This window comes from Podarcis gaigeae (assembly GCF_964106915.1).
Source record: "Podarcis gaigeae genome assembly, chromosome: 3".
Classification (NCBI taxonomy): Eukaryota; Metazoa; Chordata; class Lepidosauria; order Squamata; family Lacertidae; genus Podarcis; species Podarcis gaigeae.
In genome coordinates, this window is record NC_139680.1 from 76,769,908 (window position 1) to 76,782,623 (window position 12,716).

Consider the following 12,716-nt stretch of genomic DNA (forward strand, 5'->3'; position numbering starts at 1 on the left):
GGGGCCTACGAATCTTCCTTGTTGGTTCTAGAATGGTTCATTAAGCCTGGAAACAGCATATGCCTGGTGCTTTACAGAGTTAAGCTAGCAAAAAAGATAGGTGATTGACCCAAGCATCTTGCAATCCATTTTTTTACACTGGGAATTATAGTAGAGTCAAGGGAGATGCTGATTATATGCACAGAAGACCCAGAAATCTTGAGAAGCACAACTTTAAACAATTAAAGGTGTTCTGTTTGCATTCCTCTCCTAGGACATTGCTAGCGCTTGGCAAAGACTTGAGCAGGCAGAGAAGGGCTACGAGGAATGGTTGCTGAATGAAATTCGAAGGCTTGAGCGACTTGAACATTTGGCTGCCAAATTTAGGCAAAAGGCGTCTTCGCATGAAACCTGGGCTTATGGTAAGCTTGAAGCCTGTTGTCAGCTACAATATCCACCCAATTTCACATCCTCTTGTTACGATGGCTGTATGGAATTTCTGGTTTTGAAAGCTTTATGCTTCTGAATACCATTTCCTAGAAAAGGGAGCGAGGCAGCTGCCTTCAGGCTTTGGTTGGTGGGTTTTGTAGAAGCAGCTGCTTGCCCACTGTGAGGGAAAGGATGCTGGACGAGATGGATTGCTGGTCTAAAGGAGGCCGCCTGCTGAGAGCCAGTGCAGTGGAGTGGTTAAGAGCGCTAGTCTCGTAATCTGGTGAACTGGGTTCGTGTCCCCGCTCCTCCACATGCAGCTGCTGGGTGACCATAGGCTAGTCACACTTCTTTTAAGTCTCTCAGCCCCACTCACCTCACAGAGTGTTTGTTGTGGTGGAGGAAGGGAAAGGAGATTGTTAGCTGCTTTGAGACTCCTTAGGGTAGTGATAAAGCAGGATATCAAATCCAAACTCCTCCTCCTCCTCCTCCTCCTCCTCCTCCTCTTCTTCTTCTTCTTTTTCTTCTTCTTGTTTGTTTGTTTCTTCATTGCATTTATATACCACCTTTTTCTCCAAGGAGCTCAAGGTGGCATACATGGTTTTCTCCCTTCTCTCTCAATAAAGCCACACAACAACCCTGTGAGGTAGGTTAGGCTGTCTGTGAGTGACTGACTGGCCCAAGGACACCCAGTGAGTTTTATGGCCAAGTGCAGATTAGAACCCTGGTTTTCCAGGTCGTAGTCCAACACTCTAACCACTACACCACACTGGCCTCTCTTTATGTTCTTATATTGCCCTGCTGAGAAGGAATAAGTTTTACAACGTTTTAAAACTTCTTTTGGTAGGAGGGGTCAAAAACATGGATAAATGGGCCAGAGATTTATATGGTGTCCATAGGCACTGAAAGAAACCTTTCAATTAAATATAATTTGTAAGTGCAACAAGAAGAAATCCCAGATTTAAAAAAATGCTATTATGCTATTATTCTCATTTTTATCCTATGTGGAATACCTGCAACCTGGGGAGTTAAGAAACACCCAGAATTGGACAGATCTCCTCCTGGGTTTGCCTGATTTCCTCCTCACTCAACAGGTTCCTGGTGTTCAGCTAACCCTTTGGAGAGGCTTTTCCGTATGATGTGGGGGAGAGGACAGGAAAATTTCCTACTGTGAATGTTCCTGTCCAAGAATAGCGTGCCTTAAAATTCAGGCATTTTTACCTGTTCCCACCTTTCCCTAGACAGACAGTGACATTATCCAAAGCCCCCAGTTTTTCTGTATATTGCATGTTCAAAGCGGTCGTAGAGAGCAAGAGCTATTTTACAAGTCTGCAGAAACTACCCACTTTTGCAAGTTGATACTACCAAACTAAGGATGGAAGATGTTAAAAGGTGCTGGCGAGGCAACATTTCCATATGTGTCTGGCCTGTGAAAACTTTGACCTGTCAAGGGGGTGGGGGGGGGGTGCAGCCTGCTAGGCATATATTTGGTTTGATACTCCTCCTGATTTTTGTAGAAGCCAGAGAAACAGAAGGTTTATCAAGCACCTATTCAAACATGACTGGTAAGATGTGTTCAGTTGGATCATTCACAAGACATATAGAGATGGAGAAATCTATCAGTTTGAGTTTCTCTTAAGTTTCTCATTTCTCCTTCTTTTAGGTTTTCCACATTTCTGCCTGTGATTTATTTATTTTTTAACGAAACGGCTCTCATGAAGATTTATGTACAATTTCCCCTAAATTACACATTTTTACAAACTGACCTTCCCTATATAATGAACCGGTATTTTTAATGCTATTTTCACCAATACTGTATATGCATTTTTATGCAAGCCTCCCCCTAATGTATACATTCTTTACACTTTATTTGGTTGGAAAACTACATTGCAAAATTCAAAGAAGAGCAGATTTCAAAGGTCTGCTTCTCTGTGTACTTGAGCCATTAGCAATCAGCTTTCCTAATGAGAAACATAAATGGTTTTGGATTTTCTTTCCTCCTGCCAGGCAAAGAGCAGATTCTGCAGCAAAAGGATTATGAAGCTGCGACTCTGACAGAGATCCGTGCTTTGTTGAGGAAACATGAGGCTTTTGAGAGTGACTTGGCTGCTCACCAGGACAGAGTGGAACAGATCGCTGCCATAGCCCAAGAGCTGAAGTATGTTCCATTTAGAGGCACGCAGCTGCTGACATTTACCCGATAAACTCTTTCCAATAAATTCGATAGTGTCATAGGTACAATGTAAGAATTCCACAGATAGCTTTGTAAGTGTTATTATCTTGGCCTCCTCGTTGAAAACCTTTCTTATTTCTTCCCAAACTAAAAATAAAAGAGCCTTTGCAGGGCAAAGGCTAATAACAAACCTTCTTTTCTGTCCTCTTCCTCATCAGTAACTCTGACATGTGAAATGTCATTTCTGATTTTACATGTTTTGCTTGAGGGATGCCAAAGGGAGAAAGAGCCATACAGAAGTTTGAAAGAGGTTTGTTGCTTTATGTGTGTTTAGCAATGTTAAATATAGATATACAAATTTAAAAATAATGTATTGTTTGCAAAGAGATCCCTTGCTGTCAAATAGGTTTGTAGACATAATCAATGCCCTTTTTAATACCATCGCCCTGGCACTCCCAAATTTCTCTCTCCTATGTCATAGTCAAGCTTGCACAAATATAAAATGCCACTTGTGATGTGATATAGGGAGTTGTAAATAAATAAGGTCACCAGAAAAGCATGGAGAAGTATTCAACTTAATTTTACTCAGAGTACACCTATTTAAAATAATGACCATGACAATAGGAGGTTCATTAATTTAAAGTGGTCTGTTGTGAGCAAATCTAAGTTGAATACCACCTACAGTGTCAATCTGTAAACCTATGTACATGAATAATGGAGTTCTCTGATTAGGACATGTATTTTTTTTTGGTCTTGTTGATCATTAATACAAGCTGTGCATATTTTTATTCTTGTGTTCATTTGCTCTTTTTCATCGCTTGTTACACTTGTGTTATGCCCCATTGATTTCAACAAGAAACATTTTTAACATATTCTGATTTCAAAGGTCAGTGGGACTTAGAAAGGTTGAATTCGCTTTTTTATTTTAAAAATGTCTGCATTAACTATTTCTCCAAGGAAACTGAAGACCTGCAGGTGGTAATAAACACAATGTAAAGTGACCACAATCCCTAAAACATCCCAATGCATATTTAAATGTATAAATTAACAATATCCAATCAGCTTTAACCAGTTCTAGCAGCACAATAAGTAATATAGAACCGATGCAGAAAAAATGGCAGAGTTAGCCAAAGGCCTTTCATCAACTGCCTGAAGCAGTCTAGTGATAGGGCTGGTGAACTTCATGGCACAAGGCCCGATCCACAGCAGACATCAGCTTCACGTTCTGAGGTCAGAGGATTTGGGGCATGGCCCAAGATAAGATGGTGTGGGGAGAAAAATATAGGAAAAGACAGATCCTAACACACCCAGGTCCTAAACGAGTAAGGGCTTTAAAGCTTAAGACCAACACCTTGAACTGAGCCTGGAAAATAATTGGCAGGCAGTGCAAATCAAGTAGAACCATCACGATGAATTCAAAACATCAAGCTCCTGGCTCTAGCATTTTGCACTAATTGAAGATTCTGAATGCTTTTCAAAGGAAATGGACCCATTACAGTTGTTTTGAATTGTTCCATGGTTCCTGTTACCGTTCAATCGTTTATTCATTTCATCTGCATATAGACAAATAGTACTTGGGAAGAATAGCACAATTTATCAGAATTAATCATTGCTGCTGATTTCAGTGGGTCTTAATTTAAAGTAAGTGAATAGGATATTGCAACCTGACCTAGCTCTTCTTTCCCCATGTACTAAATATCAGTGCTAAATATCAGTGGCAAATCAGTCATTGCTACAAGAATTTAGTTCCACTTAAACTAGCCTTTTTATCATTTCCCAAAACAGTTTTCACAGAATAGCAGATTAGAGATATAAAAAAGTAAGTCTTCCTCTCTGGAAATGGTTCTTAGAAAGATGGGTTGTCTAAGAAACTTGGGACATGATGTTGATTATAGCTTTTCAATTAGCTCTGCTGGTTACTGAATCAGGCCTTCAGAGAGATAATTATTCCCTTTCTGCTTTCTGGGTCGGCATGGCTCCATATTTTCTGGTCTTCATCTCTTGGCAGTGCAAGGTTGCTATTTTTGGAGAACAATTGGAGTGTGTGACCTTGAGCTACACTGCTTACAGTTCAGTGTCAGCTCAACCATTTTCTCTTAGCAGCTGAGAGCTGCTAAGAGCATAAAGGTTAAAGTTCTTAAAAGCTTGTTGACCGATGGGTGTCTGGCTACATCCTGCATGCATGTGTATGTGAGCAAGACTACTTCAACTCACAACCACTATTGACTGCCAGAGTGTGTAGTCCCAGAAATAGTATACAGTGTGTGAGTGACACCCCTTCATGGATCACTGCCTTGCCGTGGCGAAGGGACTTGAAGAACTCAGAGAAGCTATGAACTATGCCGAGCAGGGCACCCAAGATGAACAGGTCATAGTGGAGAGTTTTGACCAAACGTGATCCACCTGGAGGAGGAACCGGCAAGCCACTCCAGTATCCCTGCCAAGAAAACTCCATGGACAAAGACAACAGGCATATAAAAGATATGATGCTGGAAGATGAGCCCCTCAGGTCGGAAGGCGTCCAACATGCTACTGGGGAAGAGCGGAGGGCAAGTACAAGTAGATCCAGAGCTGATGAAGCGGCTGGGCCAAAGCCGAAAGGACGCTCAGTTGCGGATATGCCTGGAAGCGAAAGGAAAGTCCAATGCTGTAAAGAAAAATATTGCATAGGAACCTGGAATGTAAGAACCATGAACCTGGGTAAGTTGGAGGTGGTCAAAAATGAGATGGCAAGAATAAATATTGACATCCTGGGCATCAGTGAACTAAAATGGACGGGAATGGGTGAATTCAGTTCGGATGACCATCATATCTACTACTGTGGGCAAGAAACCCGTAAAAGAAATGGAGTGGCCCTCATAGTCAACAAAAGAGTGGCGAAAGCTGTACTGGGATGCAGTCTCAAAAATGATAGAATGATCTCGATACGAATCCAAGGCAGACCTTTTAACATCACAGTAATCCAAGTTTATGCACCAACTACTTGTGCTGAAGAAACTGAAATTGACCAATTCTATGAAGACTTACAAGACCTTATAGAAGTGACACCAAAGAAGGATGTTCTTCTCATTATAGGGGATTGGAATGCTAAAGTAGGGAGTCAAGAGATAAAAGGAACAACTGGCAAGTTTGGCCTTGGAGATCAAAACGAAGCAGGGCAAAGGCTAATAGAGTTCTGTCAAGAGAACAAGCTGGTCATCACAAACACGCTTTTCCAACAACACAAGAGACGACTCTACACATGGACATCACCAGATGGGCAGCATCGAAATCAGATTGATTATATTCTCTGCAGCCAAAGATGGAGAAGCTCTATACAGTCAGCAAAAACAAGACCTGGAGCTGACTGTGGCTCAGATCATCAGCTTCTTATAGCAAAATTCAAGCTTAAACTGAAGAAAGTAGGAAAAACCACTGGGCCGGTAAGATACAATCTAAGTCAAATCCCTTATGAATACACAGTGGAAGTGAGGAACAGGTTTAAGGATTTAGATATGGTGGACAGAATGCCTGAAGAACTATGGATGGAGGCTCGTAACATTATACAGGAGGCAGCAACGAAAACCATCCCAATGAAAAGGAAATGCAAGAAAGCAAAGTGGCTGTCCAATGAGGCCTTACAAATAGCGGGGGAGAGAAGGCAAGCAAAATGCGAGGGAGATGGTGAAAGATACAGGAAATTGAATGCAGATTTCCAAAGAATAGCAAGGAGAGACAAGAAGACCTTCTTAAACGAGCAATGCAAAGAAATAGAGGAAAGCAATAGAATGGGAAGAACCAGAGATCTGTTCAAGAAAATTGGAGATATGAAAGGAACATTTCATACAAAGATTTCCATAATAAAGGACAAAAGTGGAAAGGACCTAACAGAAGCAGAAGACATCAAGAAGAGGTGGCAAGAATACACAGAGGAATTATACCAGAAAGAAATGGATGTCTCGTATACCCCAGGTAGTGTGGTTGCTGACCTTGAGCCAGACATCCTGGAAAGTGAAGTCAAATGGGCCTTAGAAAGCACTGCAAATAACAAGGCCAGTGGAAGTGATGGTATTCCAGCTGAACTATTTAAAATTTTAAAAGATGATGCTGTTAAGGTGCTACACTCAATATGCCAGCAAGTTTGGAAAACTCAGCAGTGGCCAGAAGATTGGAGAAGATCAGTCTACATCCCAATCCCAAAGAAGGGCAGTGCCAAAGAATGCTCCAACTACCGCACAATTGCACTCATTTCACACGCTAGCAAGGTTATGCTTAAAATTCTATAAGGAAGGCTCAAGCAGTATGTGGACTGAGAACTCCCAGAAGTGCAAGCTGGATTTAGAAGAGGCAGAGGAACCAGAGACCAAATTGCAAACATGCGCTGGATTATGGAGAAAGCTAGAGAGTTCCAGAAAGACATCTACTTCTGCTTCATTGACTATGCAAAAGCCTTTGACTGTGTCGACCACGGCAAACTATGGCAAGTTCTTAAAGAAATGGGAGTGCCAGATCACCTCATCTGTCTCCTGAGAAATCTCTATGTGGGACAAGAAGCTACAGTTAGAACTGGATATGGAACAACTGATTGGTTCAAAATTGGGAAAGGAGTACGGCAAGGCTGTATTTTGTCTCCCTGCTTATTTAACTTATATGCAGAATTCATCATGCGAAAGGCTGGGCTGGATGAATCCCTAGCCGGAATTAAGATTGCCGGAAGAAATATCAACAACCTCAGATATGCAGATGACACAACCTTGATGGCAGAAAGTGAGGAGGAATTAAAGAACCTTTTAATGAGGGTGAAAGAGGAGAGTGCAAAATATGGTCTGAAGCTCAACATCAAAAAAACGAAGATCATGGCCACTGGTCCCATCACCTCCTGGCAAATAGAAGGGGAAGAAATGGAGGTAGTGAGAGATTTTACTTTCTTGGGCTCAATGATCACTGCAGATGGTGACAGCAGCCACGAAATTAAAAGACGCCTGCTTCTTGGGAGAAGGGCAATGACAGGCCTAGACAGCATCTTGAGAAGTAGAGACATCACCTTGCCAACAAAGGTTCGTATAGTTAAAGCTATGGTTTTCCCAGTAGTGATGTATGGAAGTGAGAGCTGGACCATAAAGAAGGCTGATCGCCGAAGAATTGATGCTTTTGAATTATGGTGCTGGAGGAGACTTGAGAGTCCCATGGACTGCAAGAAGATCAAACCTCTCCATACTGAAGGAAATCAACCCTGAGTGCTCACTGGAAGGACAGATTGTGAAGCTGAGGCTCCAGTACTTTGGCCACCTCATGAGAAGAGAAGACTCCCTGGAGAAGACCCTGATGTTGGGAAAGATGGAGGGCACAAGGAGAAGGGGACGGCAGAGGACGAGATGGTTGGATAGTGTTTTCGAGGTTACCAGCATGAGTTTGACCAAACTGCGGGAGGCAGTGGAGGACAGAGGTGCCTGGCGTTCTCTGGTCCATGGGGTCACGAAGAGTCGGACACGACTAAACGACTAAACAACAACAGTGTGAGTGACAACACTTCAGTTGCAAAGCCATTCAAAATCGTGAAGGGATGAAGCAGTGGATTCCCCATTTATAACCTAAACCAATTGAATACTAATACATTGAATACTAATAGCCAATTGACTCATAGTCCTAAGCACTGCTTATTTGTTATAAGGGTTTACATATGCTCCCTTTGGAATTTATCTCATACAGTACTTGCTTACACATTTATCATATTCTGAATACTGCTAGGACATCTCTTTCCACTCACATAGAAATAAAATTATACTGGTCCAATGTTCTCATATAGAGAATGTAAGTGTTTGCTTTGACCTCTACCAGTAGTGTCTTCCATTAGTGTGTGTAACACAGATAAAATAGTGGCTTCTTTCATTTGATTAACGCTACTGGGAATCAGTGACCTGTTTTATCCAGCTCTGTCCCTTTAAGAGGCCAATCATGGCAAGGCACAGTGGGTTGTATCCAATGTTATCTGTGTGTGAGCAGAATAGACTTCTGCTCATGCAATTGACTTTACACACACCCCCTTCTGCAGCCCTCTGTGCACCCTCAAAATATGGCTGAGGAACCTCCCAGAGAAGGTTTTTGGGGTTCTGACAGAGGTAGGAGAGGAAGGTGAAGTTCCATTGCACAAGCAGAAGTCCAGCCAGTTCTTGTGTTTATTGTTTATTCATATGAAACTCTTTGCCCTGACTTAAAGCTCACTGTAATATAGTGTAAGAATTCCCCCTTTCAGGTGTAGGAAATCAAACACCCCTTTCCTTGTCTGGATTTTAAAGGGGGTTCTCCTGTTAGATTAAATTTCAAATTGGTATGGATGTACTCACACCATAACAATGTCTGTGTTAGATAATGGCATGCAGAGAGCATGCTGGTAGCAGCCAAAAGCTAAATGCAGCATATGATGAGCCAGTCATAAAAGTCAACTAGCTTGAGGATAAAGTGCATGTATTGGCTCTCACTAGAATCGCTCAGCTAATCTGGCAGAAAACTGGTCTAGATAAAGTCTTGTCTCAAACTTCAGAAATCAGGGGTAGGATCCAAGTAACCATGAAACTTGTTCCATGAACTCCAGGGGCTTTAGACTCTTCCCCCACTTTCTCAAACGACAGACCTCCAAGGCAAACAGGTTTCAAAAGCACTATCCTAGGCGGGAGATGATGGTGGAACTGGTGCTGCTCATGCTCACAAGTTTTTTGCAACGTCCGCTGGACATTAATGTCATCATCACAGTGTCAGCCCATGCCAGGTTCCCCCCTGCCATTTGATCCAGTTTTCCCTGCTGTGAAAAACCAGAAAAGTAAATGTAACATGTTATACATCTGCAGCCACTGCTTCTGTGGAAGCTTGCTGCAGGTGGTATGTCATGGCACCATGGGTTTCTTTGGAGGAAAGTGCAGGGTATCAATCTAATCATTAGTACAGTGGTTCCTTGGTTTGCAACCGTTTTGGATTACAACCATTTTGGATTACATCCACGTCAAACCCTGAAGTGTGTGTCCCTTTTTTGGATTACAACCATCTTTTTTTAGGAGGCCCCATTGGCGAAAGCGCACCTTGGGTTACAACCTGTTTTGGTTTACAACCATACCTCCGGAACGGATTATGGTTGTAAACCAAGGTATCACTGTAGTAGTAGTAGTAAGAATAAGAATAAGAATGTGTGGTCATGTCTTGGTGCGTGGTCACCACATTCCCTGCTTTTGTTGGTTCTTAATGACGGCGGTCCTTTTCTTTTAGTGAACTGGACTACCATGATGCTGCAAGTGTCAATGATCGGTGCCAGAAGATATGTGATCAGTGGGACAGGCTGGGAACACTCACTCAGAAGAGGAGAGAAGCATTGGAGGTAAACCTGACATCAAGGAGCAGCTCGGATTTCTCAGGCTGGCTGAGGGTTTTTAACAGATTGTGGTAGACTACTGAGTGATGCGGAATGAACATTTTCTATGGTGATGCATTACCCTTAACTTCGTCTTCTTCTTTGGTTATGTATGTGGGGGGTGGGGGGTGGGGAAGGCTGACTTGCTTATAAAAGACTTGTCCCCGCATTACTGTCAAAAGAAATTACGCAAGTGGATGTTAGAGTTGAGGGGATGCTTCTAGCACCACCCTTTGGAAAGCTGGTGCATGGCATGGTGCGAATTTCTTTTTACAATTCACGACTGAGTTAGTTTAACTAATCTGTATCCTTTCCCCCACCATTTCTGGATCATAAAGCTGCTAATGATCATTTTCAGAGTACAATGAAAACACAGAATCAACACACCTAAAAAATCAACTGCATATTAGTACAGGAATGCAGGCAGCTGTCACCACTCAGTTGATAGAGCCTGAGAACATTACCATCAGGGTTGTTCGAGCCCCACGTTGGGCAAAATATCCCCATATTGCAGGGGTTGAACTAGATGACCCGCATGGTACCTTCCAACACTAAAATTCAGTGATTCAATATATCGAGTCAGACAATTGGTGCATCTTGCTCTGTATTCTCTGTGATGACTCACAGTGGTTCTCTGGGTTTTCAGAAGAGGGCCATTTCCAGTCCGGCCAGGAGATGCTGGGGATTGAACCTGGATCCGTTTGCATGCAAAGCAGAACATGTATTCTGCCGCTGAACTAGGGCTCTTCCCAATCCTATATGCCCCTTGTGCTGGGGGAGTGGGGGGAATGGCTGCCACATCCATGCCTACTCAGCATAGGAATGAAGGAGAAAGCACACAACACACAAACAAAAAGAAAACCTTAAAAAGAAAGAGACATGCCTCCAGCATCTCTGGAAACATAGCCAAGGTCACCAGTGAGGAGAAGGGCAAGTGGCAATGCTGATACGTGGAAGGAGTCAGTGAACTCAGAATGATGTGAACATGCTTCCAGTGCAAACCTCTGAATCACAGCACACACAGCAGCCAAATCCAGTAGCACTGGTGGTGACACAGTCAGCAATGACCTCCCAAGAAGAAGAGAAGAGTTTGGATTTGATATCCCGCTTTATCACTACCCGAAGGAGTCTCAAAGTGGCTAACATTCTCCTTTCCCTTCTTCCCCCACAACAAACACTCTGTGAGGTGAGTGGGGCTGAGAGACTTCAGAGAAGTGTGACTAGCCCAAGGTCACCCAGCAGCTGCATGTGGAAGAGCAGGGAATCGAACCTGGTTCACCAGATTACGAGTCCACCACTCTTAACCACTACACCACCCAGGAATCCCTTTTGCTTTCCTTTACCTGTGTACACTCAGAACTTCCTTTAACTTTGGTAGTGTTTTTAAAAGGTTGCAGAGCCTATCCAAACTGTAAGCCAAAGTGAGTGTACACTTCTCATTTTGTCCGTTTCTGTATGTTTACTTCACAGAGGACAGAGAAATTGTTGGAAACAATTGACCAGCTTCACCTGGAGTTTGCTAAGAGAGCTGCTCCGTTCAACAACTGGATGGAAGGTGCAATGGAAGACTTGCAAGACATGTTTATTGTTCATAGCATAGAGGAGATCCAGGTAATAATATTATTCTTATTTTTCATTGTGAGCCTAGAGAAGTGAAGATGTTCCCTTTTCACTGTGAAGAAAGCGCCTATACTATTGCAGCCCTATTAAAAGACGCTTCAAATATTGCTTGTCCTTATCTGTGTGTTAGAAGAAGAAAAAAATCCCGAGTTATGAATTTTATAAATGTGCAAAGACTAGGCACATTCATCCTGACACGTGCATCCTCAGGATCTTATGGTGGTGATGGGGTGCAGATAGGCAAGAGATACTATTTTGGAATGACTAGACTGCCAGACCTGGATCAGGGAGATTTGAATTCAGTCCTGCTCATTTCATTATTTCCCATGTTGCACAGATATATCCTCATCCTTCTCTGCCCAGGGGGAGGTCATTGTAACTGAGTGGAGGGACCATTTCCAAATTTGTAAATGCAGCACTTCTGCCATCAGGCAAGCCTCAATATAATGCTTAGTACAGGACGTCCTCTTTTCTTCTGTGCATGGAGCCAGCACAGACTGTGAGATCAGCACAGACCTAATCATCAGCTAAGTGTGCTATTTGGCTGGCCTTTCAGCATTTGGGAGAGAACTCCGTCTAACACCAGCTCCAGATTTTTGGGCCTCAGCTGGCCTCCCTCTCTGAATTAAACTGCATCCACTGTACATTTTTTGACTCCCTCCCTGTGGCCTAATCCACACAAATGCTCAGAGGGACAGTGTGGGACACTGTTCCATCTCCTCATTCTTGCCACCGCTTGCATGCTCACAAGCAGCATGCAAGGAGGAAGAGGCTCTTGGGGTTCAGTGGGCCCTCTCCTGGGGTGTGGGGTGTGGCAGCTTCCTGACAAGGCCACCCCCATTACCAGTAATGGATATATGATTTTTTTATTTTTATTTTTTACTAATTGCTAGGGCTGTCTTTTTGAGAGTTCTGGGTAAGTTAGTTAACTTTCCCTTGAAAATATTTTCTGCAGAACTTCTTAGTTTGAGATGAACAACTTAGAACAATCAATCATGGCCACAAGTACTGTAACTCCCTTACATTCATGCCCATACAGTTAGTTTTCATGCACCAGTGTACTGATGTGCTAATTAAATGTTATGTATGTGTTTCCCAGACATAGCCGGAATATGGGAAAATTCAGATGTATCGCAA

At 42.8% G+C, this 12,716-nt stretch overlaps 1 protein-coding gene across 1 annotated transcript in view; it reads left to right on the forward strand.

The window, feature by feature from the left end:
- ACTN2 (actinin alpha 2) overlaps positions 1 to 12,716 on the forward strand; it is a 50,866-nt gene that overhangs the window by 24,874 nt on the left and 13,276 nt on the right. Inside the window, exons 11-14 of the mRNA XM_083732256.1 lie at positions 254 to 401; positions 2,416 to 2,566; positions 9,818 to 9,926; positions 11,430 to 11,570. Coding sequence (XP_083588382.1) covers positions 254 to 401; positions 2,416 to 2,566; positions 9,818 to 9,926; positions 11,430 to 11,570 — 549 coding nt within the window. The remainder of the gene's footprint in view (positions 1 to 253; positions 402 to 2,415; positions 2,567 to 9,817; positions 9,927 to 11,429; positions 11,571 to 12,716) is intronic.